Source organism: Lycium barbarum, chromosome 1 (assembly GCF_019175385.1).
Source record: "Lycium barbarum isolate Lr01 chromosome 1, ASM1917538v2, whole genome shotgun sequence".
Taxonomy (NCBI): Eukaryota; Viridiplantae; Streptophyta; class Magnoliopsida; order Solanales; family Solanaceae; genus Lycium; species Lycium barbarum.
The window spans coordinates 23,838,745-23,858,767 of record NC_083337.1 but is presented as its reverse complement, the minus strand read 5'-3'; the positions used below and the strand labels follow the sequence as shown (position 1 = coordinate 23,858,767).

The 20,023-nt window shown below is 40.8% G+C and overlaps 1 protein-coding gene and 1 pseudogene across 1 annotated transcript; both read right to left on the bottom strand.

The window, feature by feature from the left end:
* Positions 1-949: 949 nt before the first annotated feature.
* Positions 950-4,756, bottom strand: LOC132610654 (uncharacterized; annotated as a pseudogene).
* A 78-nt stretch (positions 4,757-4,834) lies between these two features.
* Positions 4,835-14,518, bottom strand: LOC132610647 (uncharacterized). Its single transcript, XM_060324971.1, has 2 exons — positions 13,426-14,518; positions 4,835-5,062 (listed from the first exon to the last, which is right to left on the bottom strand). The coding sequence occupies exons 1-2, from the start codon at positions 14,344-14,346 to the stop codon at positions 4,835-4,837; spliced, it is 1,149 nt and encodes a 382-aa protein (XP_060180954.1). The 5' UTR covers positions 14,347-14,518.
* Between the last annotated feature and the right edge of the window lie 5,505 nt (positions 14,519-20,023).

Sequence of the window (20,023 nt, the reverse complement as noted above, 5' to 3'; positions counted from 1 at the left end):
GTACGAAATTTGCACAGAAGAAGTAAATTTCATTCCTTGAAATCAATTTTATAATCAAAAGTAGTTTGCACAGAAGAAGCCATCCCATTCCTTGAAATCAATTTTATAATCAAAAGTAGTCATTATTGTAGTATGAAATTTTCACAGAGGAAGCAAATTTCATTCCTTGAATTTAAAATTGTACATATGACCCAATACACCTAAAGTCCAATCACATAAACTCCTTATACATAAAAATTGAAATGAGAATACAACAAGCATAAAACAAACTCGAAAAGGTCTGTAGTATCTTAAATTTTCCTTGACTATGAGATTGTGAAATTTGCATTTTTATGGATAAACTAAGTTCATATGTGATTTAATGATCTTTTCCTTATTGATAAGGATTTAACTATTTGCATCTAACAGTGAATTTTTATAAAAACAAATGGAAGCACGTACAGGGAGCATAACCCCAAATTAATCCTATCAATATTTCCTACATTTATTTGCAATCATTACTCTATAATAACCCAATCACTAAGCTAACCAAAATATAAATGAAACATACCTACTTTGCCTTACTTTCTTCCACGGACTGCTTCCTGTTGCCCCTCTCGTATCTCTATTCCCCTAAGCCTAGCCGAATATAGGCAGTTCTTTTTTTTTTATTATTGTTATGATTTAAAAGTGCAACCCTATTAACTTTAGTCCATTTTATATGGCCATGTATATGGGGTATTAAATAAATTATGGGCTTGGCCCATTAATCACCAACTAAAATAATTGTCCAAAGTAACTTTTTTTTACTCGATCAATATGTATAAGGTAAAAATTGACCCATTAATTATATAACCGTGCCCCTATCCCCACAAGTTAAGAATACCATTTAAGGTTACGGAAAAGTATTTTAACGAAAAAGAGTCCAAATGTGCTAAACGACCAAATGGGTCGTTACATCAGATACCAATCAAATAATCGCTCTCCCTTGAGCGACACGGGAAAGATGTAGAAAAGGCGTACCTGAACTATTGAACAACTGCGGATATCTACTCCGCATATCCGTCTCGGTTTCCCAAGTGGCCTCCTCAACCGGACAGTGCTTCCATTGTACCTTAACTGATGTAATATCCTTGGACCTCAGTTTCCTCACTTGCCGATCCAAGATTGCTACTGGCTCTTCCTCGAAGGACAAATTCTGGTCAAATAATACCGAATCCCATTGAATGATATAAGACCCGTCTGAATGGTACTTCTTCAACATGGAAACATGGAATACTGGATGAACACCTGCCAAACCTGGTGGCAAAGCTAACTCATATGCCACCTCGCCAACACGACGAAGAATCTCAAATGGGCCAATAAACCTCGGGCTCAATTTTCCCTTCTTCCCAAATCGCATCACACCCTTCATGGGTGAAACCTTCAATAGGACCTGCTCACCAACCATGAATTCCATATCACGAACCTTCCGATCAGCATACACCTTCTGTCTACTCTGAGCTGCCAGAAGCTTTTCCTGAATAAGCTTCACCTTGTTCGAAGACTCCCTCAGCAAATCTGTACCCCAAGGTCGAACCTCAAAAGCATCAAACCACCCAATAGGAGAACGACACCTCCTACCATATAAAGCCTCGAATGGCGCCATATCAATACCGGAATGGTAGCTATTGTTGTACGCGAACTCTGCCAAGGTAAGAATTTGTCCCAATGACCACCAAAATCAATAACACAAGCCCTCAACATATCCTCAAGCACCTGAATAGTCCTCTCGGACTGACCATCTGTCTGCGCGTGGAACGCGGTGCTAAGATCTAACTGAGTTCCCAATTCCTTCTGCAAAGTCCTCCAGAAATGGGAAGTAAACTGAGTGCCTCTGTCGGAAATGATGGAAATAGGAACCCCGTGCAATCGCAATATCTCTCAGATGTAGATCCTGGCCAACTTCTCCGCGTTATAAGTAATCTGAACTGGAATGAAGTGTGCAGATTTAGTCAACCTATCCACAATAACCCAAATCGAATCAAACTTGCCCAAAGTCTTCGGAAGACCAACCACGAAATCCATAGTAATCCTTTCCCATTTCCATTCGGGAATGGGCATCCTTTGAAGCACACCACCTGGTCTCTGGTGCTCATACTTAACCTGCTGGCAATTCGAACACTGAGCAACAAACTCCACAATGTCTCTCTTCATTCAACCCCACCAATAGTGTTGCCTCAAGTCACGATACATCTTTGTTGCTCCTGGATGAATGGAGTATCTGGAACTATGAGCCTCTTTCAAGATTAACGGAATCAAATCACCAACTCTAGGAACGCAAATGCACCCCTTAATCCTCAAAACATCCTCCTCATCAATAATAGCCTCCTTGGCTTCGCCACTTAGCACCTTATCCCGAATCCTGCACAATTTCACATCCTCAAACTGCTGGGCTCTAATCTGCTTCAAAAGAGATGACCTCGCCTCCACATAAGCTAGAACCTTACCATTTTCTGAAATATCGAGTCTCACCAAACTATTAGCCAAACACTGCACCTCCATGGCTAAAGGACGCTCTCCCACAATCAAACGCGCCAAGCTACCCATACTCACTGCCTTTCGGCTCAACGCATCAGCTACCACATTTGCCTTTCCCGGATGATAAAGAATGGTGATATCATAGTCCTTAAGCAACTCCATCCATATACGCTACCTCGAATTTAGGTCCCACTGATTAAACACATGCTGAAGACTACGGTGATCCGTGAACACCTCACAATGGACTCCATACAAGTAATGTCTCCAAATCTTCAAAGCGAAGACTACTGCAGCCAACTCTAAGTCGTGAGTGGGGTAGTTTTTCTCGTGAACCTTCAACTGTCTCGAAGCATACGCGATCACCCTACCCTCTTGCATCAGCACACAACCCAAGCCAATCCGAGAAGCATCACAATAAACAGTAAAGTCTTTCCCTCCACAGGTAAAGCCAAAATGGGGGCTGTAGTCAATAAAGCCTTGAGCTTCTGAAAGCTCTCTCCACACTCGTCGGACCACTGGAAAGGCACATTCTTCTGAGTCAACCTAGTCAAATGGGAAGAAATAGATGAAAACCCCTTCACAAATCGGCGATAATAACTCGCAAGGCCCACGAAGCTCCGAATCTCAGTCACCGAAGTAGGCCTGGGCCAATCTATAACTGCCTCGATCTTCTTGGGATCAACCATAATCCCATCCTTGGACACAACATGTCCCAAAAATGCCACGGAACTGAGCCAGAACTCACACTTGGAAAACTTGGCATACAATTTCTTCTCCTTCAACAGGCCAAGCACGATCCTTAGATGCTTCTCATGATCTTCCTTACTCTGAGAGTACACCAAGATGTCATCAATAAACACGATCACGAACGAATCCAAGTAAGGCTTGAAGATCCCATTCATCAAATTCATGAACGCTGCGGGGGCATTAGTAAGCCCGAAAGACATCACTAAGAACTCATAATGACCATAACGGGTCCTAAAAGCGGTCTTCGGAATATCCTCCGCTCGAATCTTCAACTGATGATATCCTGACCTCAACTCAATCTTAGAAAAGCTCGATGCGCCCTGAAGCTGGTCAAATAAGTCATCAATGCGGGGTATTGGATACTTATTTCTGATTGTAACCTTGTTCAATTGCCGGTAATCGATACACATCCGCATGGTACCATCTTTCTTCTTCACGAACAGAATGGGAGCACCCCAGGGAGAAACACTAGGTCTAATAAATCCTTTGCTCAACAAGTCTTGCAACTGCTCCTTTAACTCTCTCAACTCTGCCGGAGCCATCCGATAAGGTGGAATAGAAATAGGTCGGGTGCCTGGCTCCAAGTCAATGCAAAAGTCAATATCTCGATTAGGCGGCATACCGGGAAAATCTGTGGGGAAAAACTCTGAGAACTCACAAACAACTGGCACCGACTCCAGGGAAGGGGTATCCACACTAGTATCCTGAACATGAGCCAACTATGCTAAACATCCCTTATCCACTAACTTCCTTGCCCGAAGAAATGATATGATCTTCTTAGGTGCTGGACTAGGAGTACCCTTCCACTCTAACCGTGGAATACCTGGCATGGCCAACGTGACTGTCTTGGCGTGACAGTCTAAAATAGCATGATAGGGAGATAACCAGTCCATGCCCAAAATAATATCAAAGTCCACCATATCCAAAATAACCAAGTCTACCCAAGTATCATACCCCATAAATGTGACCACACAAGACCTATAGACCCGATCTACTATCACAGAATCTCCGACAGGAGTAGAGACGCGAATAGGTACATCAAGCATATCACAAAGCATATCCAGACCCGTAGAGAAAAAAGTGGACACATAAGAGAAAGTAGAACCCGGATCAAATAAGACAGAAGCTGATCGATGCAAACCGAAATAATACCTGTGATAACCGCATCAGAGGCCTCGGCCTCAGGTCTACCCGGAAAAGCATAGAAATGGGTATGTCCACCCTCGGACTGTGTGCCTCCACGACTACCACAGCCTGCCTGGGACCCTCCTCTCACTGACTGAGCGCTGCCCCTACCCGACTGATGACCACCTCTGCTAGGCTGATGGCCGCCCCTGCCAGACTGCGAACCCCCTCTACCAGAATATCCTCCTCCTCTAGCTGGCGGTACTGGAGGCCTAGATGTCTGAACTCTGGAACCCTGCCTGGATCTAGGACACTCTCTCGCGTAATGCCCTATCCCACCACACTCAAAACATGCTCCTCTGGCTATAGGCTGCTGAACTGTCATAGAAGAACCAGAATACCCTCCGCGGTCTGAAGGTCGAGAGTAAGAACCCCGGGAAGTCTGCTCAGAACTGTGCCCGCTTTAACTTGAAGGACCACCTGCTAAAGCCTGTAGTGATGACTGGATAGGGTGGTTGTAGGGATGATGACGAACCCTGTCATGGTGTCCCCCACCTCTAATAGAACCTCTAAAACTGTCAAATCTACGAGCTTTCTTGTCACCACCCCCACTATGTGCCCGACCCATCTCTGACTCAACCTTCCTGGCATGCTCCACTACTGACTGAAATGAGGCCCCAGAAGCCTCCAACTGTAAGGTCGTCAACCGAAGCGGAAGGTTGATAACGTCCAAATCCACCCTATTAATTAGAATGGGCACTTTTTGGCCTTTGAGTGAGGAATGCCATTTTGTCTTCTTGGCATAGCAAACTTCAAAATAAAAACGCTTTCTTCTTCGTATCCAAAATTCTCCATTGGCTTGTTTGGTTCAACTTCCATATCATCAACCAAGCACAATGTTGAAAAATGGTTCGAATTTGGTCCAACGCGCTCAAATTTCAAATTTGCATGAATTTTGACATTCTTACCCATAAATGAACTAGAGTCTTCAAAAACGATTTCATGAACTTTTTTATGCAACTCTAGTATCATTTCTTCAATTTCGGCATCATTCACTATTTTTGGATTTGTTGGTTGGTAATTTATCATTAGCTCTTGAAAATCAATAGTGACCACTTCTTCATTGGAAACCAACTTAAAACTACTATCCATGGCCTTTTGATATTGAGTGTTACATTCTCAATCTTTGCATTCAATTTGGCCTCCAATTTTTGGATAGCAATTTCAAGTGACTCCATTTCTTGACTTTGCTCAACATGGATTTTTAGATATTCTTCCATCATCCGTGAAAAGCCTTCACGGTGATTTCCATAGGCTTCAAGTTGTTGAGCTTGATTCATTAGCCAATCTTGGCTCAAAATTTCCTCTTTGTCAAGTTTTTCTTCATGGTGAGAACCATCAAACCCATTTTCATTCCAAGATGCCATTTTTTTTATTTTTTTTTATTTTTTAAATAAAAATAAAACACAGAAAACAACTACACAAATATTTACGGGTTCGGTTCAAAGCAAGTTAGCTTATTTCCTAGATTAGCCAAAATACACCAATTGTTCCCCGGCAGCGGCGCCATTTTTGATAACGTCCAAATCCACCCTATTAATTAGAATGGGCACGGTCGTATGCAAATATAATTTACCCAACTATGAGTCGGGGTCGAATCCCACAGAGAACAATATGTAGGTGATTTAAGCAGATTAGGAATTATCACTAACAATAGCTATGCCCGAACGCATCAATGGTGGTTTTTGATAAGGTTTTTATAAAATATGGAAATATAAATTCTAATCTAGAAAACAAGTAAATTGATCAATGGCAACAAGAATAGAAGGAGGGAAACTACTTCTCAAGTAACGATCCAATCTATTTCACGAATTGTAAATAATAGCAAGTTTATGTTATTTAGCCTCGGATCATGACTCTAAATTAACTTCTTCCGAAGATTAACTAGACTACCCAATTGAAGATCCCTCAAGCAATTAGGAGCATTAAGAAAACCCGAATATGGCTACAATTGGTATTGCCTATTCCTAGGTCAATTTCCATTAGATGAGGGTTAACGCCCCAAATTCATGTTAATTATCCTATCCCAACTCCGTTTTTCCTCTTCCGAGTTTCAAACAAAGTAAATGGGCGAGTTCAAAGGTTGGCTAATCCCTTGAAAACATTCAAGAACAAGAATAATTAAAATAGAAAAAACTTACTTGATTAAGAACAATGCCAATGAATAAATAAGCACAACAAGAGTGTCAATCTTAATTATCACCAAGAGATTTCCATCAACAAGGATTAAAAAGAAGAAAGAACAATTTTTGTAGGAACCCTAGCTTCCAACTTGTGGGAGCTGCCAAAGATGTCTAATATTTTGCCCTAATTTTCTATTTATATGAACTGGAATGGAAGAAATCGTCAAAATCCGAGTTCTGGTCGAAATTTCCGAAAATCCTTCAACGCGATCGCGCCATGTGTCTGCGCGATCGCGTGGATGACGTCAGCTCCCCTGCTCCCTTAATCGCGATCGCGTGTCGAGCCTGCGCGATCGCGTGTCATTAACAACGCGCGTGGGCGCGGTAGCGTTACATTCCAGCGCGAACGCGTGGAGTGCAATTCCCGCGTGGGCGCGATCGCGTAGAGTATTTTTCCACGGTATTTTGCAGAACTTCCAGTTATTTCCAGTTTTGCAACTTTTTTGCTTGTTTTCCACACTTAGGATCTAGGGACCTCGTATTACCTGAAACATGACAAAAACTACGTAAAATGACATAGACTTGCTTAAAAACAAGTAAAACTTATACTTAAAAAGCATCGATTGTGGTGTAAAATCACGCCACATCAACACCCCCAACTTAAAGTATTTGCTTGTCCTCAAGCAAGCCATACAAAACCATGACTCAATCTAACACCTAGATATTATAGAATAACAATGTCTACATTGGTTTTGACTTTGAACTACCGGCATGCATGTTTTTCTTCCAAGGACCACCCCAATTTCTATTTTAAAGCAATATGCACAACTCAAGAACACTACGACTAACAATGAAGCTTCAATGAATGACATTACATTATCGAACATATTATGGTGCACACAAACGCTACTTTAGGCGGTCACTTTATTTTGTTCAATTCTCATCCTTATGCCCTCACATAGACCAAAGAATGTCCCAACACACATATATACGACAAGATTGGGACGAAGACAAAAGAGAAGAGAAAAACACTCACACTCACAAAGACAATTCATATTTACACATGCAAATACCATAGGCTTGCCCTTATTTTCTATGTTCTCATCCTAGGATCGTTCGGTTGTGATCTCATTAGGACTTGTTTCGTCTTGTAATGTAGGTTTAGGGACGGGTCGGATACTTTTTGGATATTAGTGACTCACCCTCCATGAACACTACAACATCTTGTCACCTTAATTCGCCTCTTTTCTTTCCACCCCTTTATTTTCTTTCAGTTTTCGACCTCGATGTGGTTTTACTTCTAACCAACTTACAATTCTTTTTGCGTTTCAATTTTCTGATTTTTTTTATTTTTTTTATTTTTTATGTATATATATATATACGCAGCTACCACATCGAATCTTCACTAGCAAACTCCACCACCCCCAACTTATGTTTTGAACATGTACTCCACATTTAATTTACCCCCAGCTTAGTCATTTTGCCTCATCTAATTAATAGCATCAAGGAGGGAACGGGTGTGAAGATGGATTAATTTCATAAAGGGTAAGGTTTCATAATTGGCTAGCCAAGAAAAAGGTCAAAAAGGCTCAAAGGGGAAACTAAGGTATTTAACACTTTTGGTAAGGCTTATTTAGGCAAAGTGACTATTTCAACAAAGAAATCCTAAGATCATCTCACAACCAAACTAACTTTCGGATTTCATACAAGACCAACCGGGCAAGTTCTAGATTATACATGCATAAACAGAATCAAACTAACAACTCACACACACATCGGCATAAGGACAATAATTTTTACACTTGTGACCTCCTAAGTAGTAATTCATCACACACAACACCCCAACAATCATAATGTCATATAAAGAATCAATCATGTCAGACAATAACTGTTCTAAGTATGCATTTTTCAAAATTTCGAGGGGTCTAAAATTTCAACAAAACACAATACATGCCATTAGTTACCAAGTAGTACCAAATAAAACAAAATTACTCTATTCAACCTAAGTAACATCCTAAACATGCCAGTTTCAACAAAATAAAACCCCCCTCAGGAAAAGAACTCTGGCAAAGAAAAGCCGAGGAGGTTCCTACCCCTAACTAAAACAACTTGCAGTGTCCTCACTGCAGTACATCAACACAGAAAAACTTTTTTTTTCATACCTCCTAGCACTGCGTGCTAATGGTCATCTCTGCTCAACCTCTGAACTGGAGCTGCTGGGCTCTGGCAGGACAAAATCGTCCTCATTTTCCTCCTCTTCGTGCTGTGCTCCGCATACACTCCTCAGAATGCTCATTATTTTGTTCAGAAATTTGCTTTGCTTCTTGGCATGCTCCCTTGCCTTTTTCTGCCTCCTCTCCATTTTTCCCTGTTTTTCTTTGATATGCTTCATGTCCTCCACCACACCTGCTAATGTTGGACCAATAGGAACAGAGGGAGCTGTAGATGTGCCTTCTCCATGTGGGCCCGCAGGGAGACTAGCCACTAGCTGCTGAAGCCGATTGTCCACCCCATGGACCTGGGTGGAGATATATTGGAAAGGCCTGGCGGCTTCTTGCAGTGGTGGCAAGATTGGTATAGCCATTGGGGGGGGGGGGGGGCAGATGCCACACCAATCGAATCTGATGCAGTAGATGTGAACTGCCCAAATGATGATGTTGCTATATCAATCTTCCTTTTCTTCTGTACATTACCAGGCCTTTTTTTTTTCAACGGATAAATCGGTCCAGCAGGCCCTTTTTCTCTGTCGCCTGGTCTTGTGGGCACTCCATCAGTGGAGCACAAGTAAGTGATCAAGGATGGGAAGAATAAGCTCTTGGTCCGTTCAAGCACCACCTCCCGGATTTCCTGCATAATGAGCCTCCCCACATCAACAGGCAATCGTTCCATCACAGCACAAATTACTTTAGCCCTCCCAAGCGGCACCTCTGAATCATGTTTTGAAGGCAGCACCCTGGATGTGACAATATCAAGCCAAGTTTTGGCTTCAGCGGTGAACTCTACAGAGTCAATCCTTTTCTGCATTGTGTTTAGCCACTTTGGTTGTTCCCCACCGTGAAGGTGGGTCACAAACCATTGTTGTCGCAGGTTTTCATACATCTGTGCCATCTCGCTGTTGTCACCATCCTGCAGATTATAATAGGCATTGATTCTTGAGGCATTGCACAGGACATCCACACCTCTGACTTTGACAATTGCCCTATGTGTAATGTCTGCCTCTGCAGTATTTGCGTAGAATTCCCGCACCAGGGTATGATTTGCCCTGATTGGTTCATCTGCAAAGCGTATCCAGCCGCTTGTTACCAACCTTCCATAGAACTCGAGCATCTTTTCTTCCAAACTTTCTGTTACAAAGCCCCTCCCTTCAATGAAGCTCTTTCCCAGCAGTCTATCATATAGCTTCGAACATTTTGCTGACTGCAAGGTGGTGGTGTCATAATATTCAATCAAGGGTACTTGGGCAGCACTGGATGATGAAGCCATTTTTTGAGTTTAAGTACCTACAAAACAAACACAATGCATATGAACACCTACAATGATGTATAATGAGGAGTTAGGTTAAGGACATTGGGCACCCAAGTTTTGAACAGCTCTGTGCGAGCATTCTGTTTGTGAACTGGGATTTTTCCTTCAGCGCGATCACGTGACAAGGAGTCGCGATCGCGCCATTTTGCTGTATTCCTTCAGCGCGATCGCGCAAGGAACTGGCGCGATCGCGTAATTCTTATGATTTCCTTAACCGCGATCGCGGTTCAACAGTATGCGATCGCGCCATTTTTGGCCATTATTCAGCGCGTTCGCGGCTTGTATTGGCGCGATCGCGCTGAATCGTTTCCAATTCTCCCAAGCATTTTCACAAATAGGTTATGGGCATCATTTTTGGGGCTTCAATTCAACGATTTTAAGCTTGTGTTTGGCCCAATTTTTTTTTCTTATATCAGCACCCAACACTCAACTCACAACACTCAACAACAAACAACAATTTGTATAACAACAAATTCAACAATTTCATCATATATTCATGCGTAAACAAGTAAAAGAAAAAAAAAATCTTTCACAATTTCTAACATGGAATGATGATGAAAACAACCCTAGGAACAAGACAATGAAAGAATCACATACCTTGTGGTTGCAAGTTGAAGAATTTTCGTAAAATTTGAAGTTGAATTTGAGAGAAAAGTGGGAAAATTGTGAGAAGAAGTGAAGGAAATGAGGGGTTTTGCCCTCTTTTGTTCTGTTTTGATACCTGGAAAGCGCGTGTCTGCGCGTTCGCGTGGCCTTAAGGCGCGTTCGCGCAGAGTTATTTTTTTTATTTTTATTTTTATTGTTTACCGCGTTCGCGTCTGTGTGGTGCGCGATCGCGCAGAGATAAATTAGGCACTGTTTTTCCAAACTCCGAAAATAAGCACAGAAACCAGCAGCTACTGATTTGTGACTGTTCTGAAAACCCAACCTGCTCAAAACAATTCCAAAAATTGTGAAATTTTGCAGATTAGTCACAAATCATAAACTAAACAATTCTAAAAAATCAAAGTTCAAAAATGATTTAAAAAATTTTAAAACGATGGGTTGCCTCCCACCAAGCGCTTAAGTTAATGTCGCGACATGACGGTTACCAACTTTACCGCTTTTCTCGCCATTTGGAAGATATGAATTTGCGCCCCAATTTTGAATCACGATTATGATGACGCTCATGGGGCGGTGGCAGAAAAACAAAGAGGCCAACTCTCGGATGTCTCATTTTGCACTTTTTGGCCTTTGAGTGAGGAATGCCATTTTGTCTTCTTGGCATAGCAAACTTCAAAATAAAAACGCTTTCTTCTTCGTATCCAAAATTCTCCATTGGCTTGTTTGGTTCAACTTCCATATCATCAACCAAGCACAATGTTGAAAAATGGTTCGAATGTGGTCCAACGCGCTCAAATTTCAAATTTGCATGAATTTTGACATTCTTACCCATAAATGAACTAGAGTCTTCAAAAACGATTTCATGAACTTTTTTATGCAACTCTAGTATCATTTCTTCAATTTCGGCATCATTCACTATTTTTGGATTTGTTGGTTGGTAATTTATCATTAGCTCTTGAAAATCAATAGTGACCACTTCTTCATTGGAAACCAACTTAAAACTACTATCCATGGCCTTTTGATATTGAGTGTTACATTCTAAATCTTTGCATTCAATTTGGCCTCCAATTTTTGGATAGCAATTTCAAGTGACTCCATTTCTTGACTTTGCTCAACATGGATTTTTAGATATTCTTCCATCATCCGTGAAAAGCCTTCACGGTGATTTCCATAGGCTTCAAGTTGTTGAGCTTGATTCATTAGCCAATCTTGGCTCAAAATTTCCTCTTTGTCAAGTTTTTCTTCATGGTGAGAACCATCAAACCCATTTTCATTCCAAGATGCCATTTTTTTTATTTTTTTTTATTTTTTAAATAAAAATAAAACACAGAAAACAACTACACAAATATTTACGGGTTCGGTTCAAAGCAAGTTAGCTTATTTCCTAGATTAGCCAAAATACACCAATTGTTCCCCGGCAGCGGCGCCATTTTTGATAACGTCCAAATCCACCCTATTAATTAGAATGGGCACGGTCGTATGCAAATATAATTTACCCAACTATGAGTCGGGGTCGAATCCCACAGAGAACAATATGTAGGTGATTTAAGCAGATTAGGAATTATCACTAACAATAGCTATGCCCGAACGCATCAATGGTGGTTTTTGATAAGGTTTTTATAAAATATGGAAATATAAATTCTAATCTAGAAAGCAAGTAAATTGATCAATGGCAACAAGAATAGAAGGAGGGAAACTACTTCTCAAGTAACGATCCAATCTATTTCACGAATTGTAAATAATAGGAAGTTTATGTTATTTAGCCTCGGATAATGACTCTAAATTAACTTCTTCCGAAGATTAACTAGACTACCCAATTGAAGATCCCTCAAGCAATTAGGAGCATTAAGAACACCTCAATATGGCTACAATTGATATTGCCTATTCGTAGGTCAATTTCCATTAGATGAGGGTTAACGCCCCAAATTCATGTTAATTATCCTATCCCAACTCCGTTTTTCCTCTTCCGAGTTTCAAACAAAGTAAATGGGCGAGTTCAAAGGTTAGCTAATCCCTTGAAAACATTCAAGAACAAGAATAATTAAAATAGCAAAAACTTACTTGATTAAGAACAATGCAAATGAATAAATAAGCACAACAAGAGTGTCAATCTTAATTATCACCAAGAGATTTCCATCAACAAGGATTAAAAAGAAGAAAGAACAATTTTTGTAGGAACCCTAGCTTCCAACTTGTGGGAGCTACCAAAGATGTCTAATATTTTGCCCTAATTTTCTATTTATATGAATTGGAATGTAAGAAATCGTCAAAATCTGAGTTCTGGTCGAAATTTCCGAAAATCCTTCAACGCGATCGCGCCATGTGTCTGCGCGATCGCGTGGATGACGTCAGCTCCCCTGCTCCCTTAATCGCGATCGCGTGTCGAGCCTGCGCGATCACGTGTCATTAACAACGCGCGTGGGCGCGATCGCGTTACATTCCAGCGCGAATGCGTGGAGTGCAATTCCCGCGTGGGCGCGATCGCGTGGGTACTCTGCGCGATCGCGTAGAGTATTTTTCCACGGTATTTTCCAGAACTTCCAGTTATTTCCAGTTTTGCAACTTTTTTGCTTGTTTTCCACACTTAGGCTCTAGGGACCTCGTATTACCTGAAACATGACAAAAACTACGTAAAATGACATAGACTTGCTTAAAAACAAGTAAAACTTATAGTTAAAAAGCATCGATTGTGGTGTAAAATCACGCCACATCAAAGGTCCAAACCCTTCACAAATCTCCTCACTCTTTCAGCTTCTGTGGGAAGTAATGCCGTCGCATAACGGGACAAAGTGAGAAATCTGGTCTCATACTCCGCAACCGACCTACCCCGCTGCTCCAATGTCGAAAACTCATCCTTCATGTTGTCTCTTAGAGTACGAGGGACATATTTTTCTAGGAATACCTGGTAGAACTGGGTCCAGGTCAAAGGTGGCGACCCAATTGGTCGACACTCCATGTACGATCTCCACCACTGCTTGGCATCCCCAACTAACTGGAAAGAAACATAATCGACCCTGTGAGACTCCACTACACCCAACTTATGAAGCATCTCATGGCAGCTAACAATAAACTCATACGCATCCTCCCCGGGAGTACCATAGAACCAAGGAGGTGACATTTTGGTAAACCCCTCGAACAATTTTCGCTCCTCACTGGTCAACACTGGTCCATCCATAGGCCTTAGAGCAAAATCAGGCGCTGGGGTAGTATCAATACGGGGAGCCACTGCTGCTGCCGGCAATACCCTCGATGTCCGAAATCCTGGAGCAACTGTAGCATCGGGAGTATAACCTCCCACTCTAGTCTGCGAGCCATCTGGAGCAACTGGAATCATGCCCGCCTGAGCCAAACTGTCAAAGTACCCCAACACTCGAAACACAGCCTCCTGAAAATCAGGAGTAGCAGCGACCCCAGGCTGTGCCTCAGCAGCCCTAATCTCCTCCTCCGGAATGTCGTCAAGCTCCGGAGTCAACTCTATGTCAGGGTCCTGAGCAGGTGCTGCTGCTTGGTTCCTATCTGGAATAGGTGCATGGCCTCTGCCCCTGCCACGTCCCCTACCTCGCCCATGGACAGCTGCTCGGGCCACGGGTATGGATGCGGGTGCGGGTGCAGGTGCAGGTGCAGGCTCCTGGCCTCCAGTAGCAGTCGATCGCGTCCTCACCATCTGTGGGAGAACATAGAAATGAGGTTAAGATACCAATATAAACAATCTCGCACGAAAAGAATGAACCAGATACCAATCGGATTGAACTAGCACGAAAAGAGAAAAAGAAGTGGAGTGTTTCCTAGATGTCCTATAGCCTCCCGAGGATGGGTACGGACGTCTACGTACCAATCCGCGAGACTCTAATAGACATTGCTCTTGTACGCATTAGACCAATTAACCAAGAAGCTTTGATACCAACTTTGTTACGACCCAATTCGCGAGGCGTGGTGGCACCTACACAATCCCTCCGAGTAGGCGAACCACATTACTAATAACAAGTTAATTAAGTGGAAATTTAAATAAAAATAAGTTATCAAGTCTTAAATACTTATCATAACTAGAAATGTCACGACAACCCCAAAATCTGGTCACAGGGTACAAGAGCGCTAACATAGTACGGAATAGAAGTCTGAAAATACCCGAAGGCTACATATTGTCTGTCGAATACAAAACAGAAATAAATAGAGAAGGTCCTTCAGGGGCCACGGATGACTAAGTAGCTCACCCTGAATGACTGAAAGATGTTACCCTCGCGTATCAGCCACGGGGTGTAGAACTGGAGCCTGGATCGTGCTCTGCACTCAACAAAAGTGCAGCAAGAGTAGTATCAGTACAACACTTGTACCGGTAAGCATCATAGGCCGACAATGATTAGATAACGCATGACGAAGTTGAAACCAACAAGTAGCATATAGAGCAAACAGGTATGGTCACGTATCATATACAAGTAAAGTATAAAGGAATCATGAAATCAACCAAGACAGATATAATTCACCAAATGATCAGTCCAATATATGAGTGGATGAATGCAATGCAATGCAATGCAATGCAATAATCACCTCTCTCACTCCACTCTCGTACACACATGCTAAGGGCAGTGCCTCAAAGCCATGACCCATGGGGGACCCGCGAAGTCCATGTACCACTCGTGCTCTCCGGCAGAAACCTCGGAGGCTTTCAATCACTCTCAATCTCTGGCAAGGACCTCGGAGTCTTTCTATTTTCTCTCAATCTCCGGCAACAACCTCGGAGTCTCTCAATCACTTAGCTCACCATCGTCACAAGAATAATATGGAAGGCATGTCATACATGTTATCAATCTCAACAATATCACCAATATACAATCTACAATTACAAGTCATATTAATGTTATCATTTCTTTTCATATAATGAGGGAGCTAGTATATAACAGAGATACAAACAGGTGATAATCACATAAACTAACACATATGGCTACAAGCCCACATAACAGCTGACAGAGCCAACCTAATTGGAATCCACCTCCACTTCATGCCCGAAGGCCTATATGCTATCCCCGTCACTTTCTACAACTACATACGATTCTCTAATCAGAGTCTAACTAAAGTAGACCGTAACCTACGTCAATGCCGAGCGGGTGCCACGAATGATCAAACTAATGCCTTTCCCTTGCGTAGAGCCTCTAAGTGATCGAAATCTATCAAATACGCGATTTACATTAGAATACGACTCTAAGGACACCCATATTGCTATACTTATATTCGAAACCCAAAAACGCACCCCGAAAAAGTGACCTCGAGCCCAAAAGGGCAAAATTGGAATTTAAAAAAAAAATCACCCATTATCTAAGGATCATATATTTTTAAAATTGGTCAATTTCATCCATAAATGGACTCTCAAATCATTAATTCACCTTTCTTAGGACTAGGACTCGAAACCTCTAATTTTCCCAAAATTTTAATTATCAATCTCATATACCTAATATAATAAACCGTCATACCAAAATCCCAAAATAATGATAATAATGTTGGTAGATATAAATAACAAAAGGAAATTAAACAAACAAAAAAAAAGAAATCCAAAAGTATTGTCGTACGAAATTTGCACAGAAGAAGCAAATTTCATTCCTTGAAATCAATTTTATAATCAAAAGTAGTTTGCACAGAAGAAGCACATCCCATTCCTTGAAATCAATTTTATAATCAAAAGTAGTCATTATTGTAGTATGAAATTTTCACAGAGGAAGCAAATTTCATTCCTTGAATTTAAAATTGTACATATGACCCAATACACCTAAAGTCCAATCACATAAACTCCTTATACATAAAAATTGAAATGCGAATACAACAAGCATAAGACAAACTCGAAAAGGTCTGTAGTATCTTAAATTTTCCTTGAGTATGAGATTGTGAAATTTGCGTTTTTATGGATAAACTAAGTTCATATGTGATTTAATGATCTTTTTCTTATTGATAAGGATTTAACTATTTGCATCTAACAGTGAATTTTTATAAAAACAAATGGAAGCACGTACAGGGAGCATAACCCCAAATTAATCCTATCAATATTGCCTACATTGATTTGCAATCATTACTCTATAATAACCCAATCACTAAGCTAACCAAAATATAAATGAAACATACCTACTTTGCCTTACTTTCTTCCACGGACTGCTTCCTGTTGCCCCTCTCGTTTCTCTATTCCCCTAAGCCTAGCCGAATATAGACAGCTCTTTTTTTTTTATTATTTTTATGATTTAAAAGTGCAACCCTATTAACTTTAGTCCATTTTATATGGCCATGTAATATGGGGTATTAAATAAATTATGGGCTTAGCCCATTAATCACCAACTAAAATAATTGTCCAAAGTAACTTTTTTTTACTCGATCAATATGTATAAGGTAAAAATTGACCCATTAATTATATAACCGTGCCCCTATCCCCACAAGTTAAGAATACCATTTAAGGTTACGGAAAAGTATTTTAACGAAAAAGAGTCCAAATGTGCTAAACAACCAAATGGGTCGTTACATTGAGGCTCCCTCATGCTCCTGAGAAATAGGCACCGAGTGAGAGGACTGAGATTGAGCTGCATTCTGGGACATACCTTCCTCTATATCCGTTGGCGGTGCTCTTTCATCCCGTTTTTCTTTTTTGCCACTGTCTTGCCCTTTTGGGCTGCCGCAGCTTTTCTCTTTACTGGCATTTCTGAAATACATAACACACAGTTAAGGAAAGATAAATCCTTATATCATGGCTCTATCGCTCGATCTTATGAAGAAAGAAGGTCATTCATTCCTAAAATGCCCAAAGCCTCCTGTTTATAATTGTGGCGCACAACACACCCATAAACAAGACTCTACTGGACACAGCTCGTAGACGCACCCTAGGACAGAACTGCTCTGATACCACTTTTGTCACGACCCAACCGGAGGGCCATGACGGGCACTCGGTGCTAACCCACCCAGGCACTTCTTATCGTACATTCATATTCCCATCTTGGTGAGCCAAATGATTTACGCATGATTTCTATACATTAATAATGCTAAACTCATAGGGCATCAACACATTCATAACATCATCAACAACTATGCCCATATCCATATACACAAGCTGACGAGGCTATCAAAATAATATACAAAATATGAGTCGACAAAGCTGCAAGACATAAAACAATACAAAATTGTCTACGAGCCTTTAAGAAGAGTATGTAAGATCATATAGGCGGGAGGACCCCGCCATGCCCATATGTATGTACACAAAAGAATAATACCCAAAAGCTACAGCTCCGAATCAAATAGAGCTCCCCTATGCAGTCTCTAACACAAGCAGTCTATGGGTCGATTCTATCTCCCTGTCCACCTGCGGGCATGACACAGAATCCACAAACAAAAGAATGTCAGTAAGAATAATGTACTGAGTATGTAAAGCATGATCAATATCATAATAGAAACGTAAGAAATAACATAAGATAGAGAGGTCATGAGATAATGAAGCCATTTATACCTCTAGCGTTGTTCATTGTATTAACTTATCCCCTTTTCTAGCGGGAACCTTCCATTTCATGCATTTATACTTGTAGTAGTAGTATCATACCCGACCATAGAGATTCGGTGTCTTACATACCCGTCCATGATAAGGTTCGGGAATATACGTACCTGGCGCTACCAAGACACAGTGTTATCCGTACCCAACTACAGTGGTGTGCGCGTGATAGATATCATACCCGGCCATGTAAGCTCGGTGCTCTTAGTAGTCATACTTTAATATATATATATATATACATAGAAGCACATAAACGTTCTCAACATTATCATCGTCATCATCATTTTCATTATATCCTTCCTTAGAGAATCAATTATCATATGATTGGACCAATGGTATCATGAGATTTATCAAGAATCATGAGCCTTAGCGATTCTAGGAATAAAGTCATTTGGAAGATGCTATGGAACTCATATGAATGTATTTAGTAATGGGACCATGCCTTAATGAAAGAAGGGTTAGACTTACATACCTCGTCGTCTTCTTAACTACTTAACGTTCACCGTTGAAGCTTGGAAAATCTTCATTTAAAAGGATTCATACCTTGGTTAAGCCTTAAAGATACTCTTAAATCCAAACTAGAGCAATTCATGACTTAACGAAAATTGGGTAGCATTTCCCCTATTTCATCGACTTCCACCATATCACAAAACAACTCCCAAATAACCATAATAACATCTATAATATCATAATCACGTAGTCACATTCCATTAAGTCTTCCATATTCATCCTCACATTCAACTTACACTAGCAACTTCACACCAACCCTTTGCACATTTTTCATAGAATGTGTCTCATCATCATTATTACCTTCTATAGCAAGATCATATCCATATCATACTAAGAATCATAACTCAAGTTAGCTTACTACTCGAAAACATCATAAAAACTACATTTAGAACTCATTTTCTACTTTCTCCTTCCACCCAAGTTGTTCAACAACTAAACATTCTTGATAATATGTAATGAGCATGAAAGCTAACCTTTTATATCATAAGAATGGGATTTGGAGAAAGCTATCAATTTATATGAAAATCCTAGCTTCAATACCCAAAGAATTCTTAAAGTCTAATAACCCTAGCAAGACTTCTAACATATGGCTATCTTGATTCTTGCCTCTTGATCTTTAATCTCTCTTGGATTTTGGCTTGGATTAGTTTATGGAGTTGAAGAGAGGGTTTTTGGAGAGATTTTGGATCTGATTTGGTAAAATAAAATATCCAAATGAAGTGGAAGGAAATATATAAAGCGTAACTTAAAATCTCGTCGAGCAATTTTGCGCCCATTTTGACGGGCCGTCAAAATTCCTACGTATCATCAAAATGCTCCGTAGAACTGCCCAGTCAAATATGGCTCACTGTGACTGTTTTACGCTAGGTTGGTGCAATTTGACGGGCCGTAGAAATTTCTGCGGTCCGTCAAAATTCCTGCGGCCGTCAAATGGTCCGTCAAAATTTTCTGCTCAGACAGTCTGTCTTGAAACACCCATAACCTTTTACTCCGATGTCACCTTGACGAACGGTTTATTGCATTAGAAACTAGAATCGATGAACTTCAATTTAGGTAAAAGAAACACCCCAAAACTCCTCATATTCTAGGAGATATACCTCCCCCAATTTGGACAAAAATCCTATCCGAATAATTTTCCAAGTTTTACCAAAGTTCCGACAAACTCCATTCCTTAATTTGCTTGTTCTTAAATCCTTCCATAGCTTATTTCATGGGCTTAAACCCCCATAACCATAATATGGGAACATATAATCTCATATATCCTAGAAGGTGGCTCACGTTTCTACGATTAGGACAACTAACACCTAATGAATCTCAACGG

What these genes read in the sequence shown, in the direction of transcription:
- LOC132610647 (XM_060324971.1), bottom strand. Translation starts at nt 14,346, where the DNA reads ATGGTGAGGACGCGATCGACTGCTACTGGAGGCCAGGAGCCTGCACCT. An exon ending in TTCCCACAGAAGCTGAAAGA is followed by an intron (nt 5,063 to 13,425) that starts GTGAGGAGATTT and finishes ACGACCTTACAG; the next exon opens with TTGGAGGCTTCTGGGGCCTC.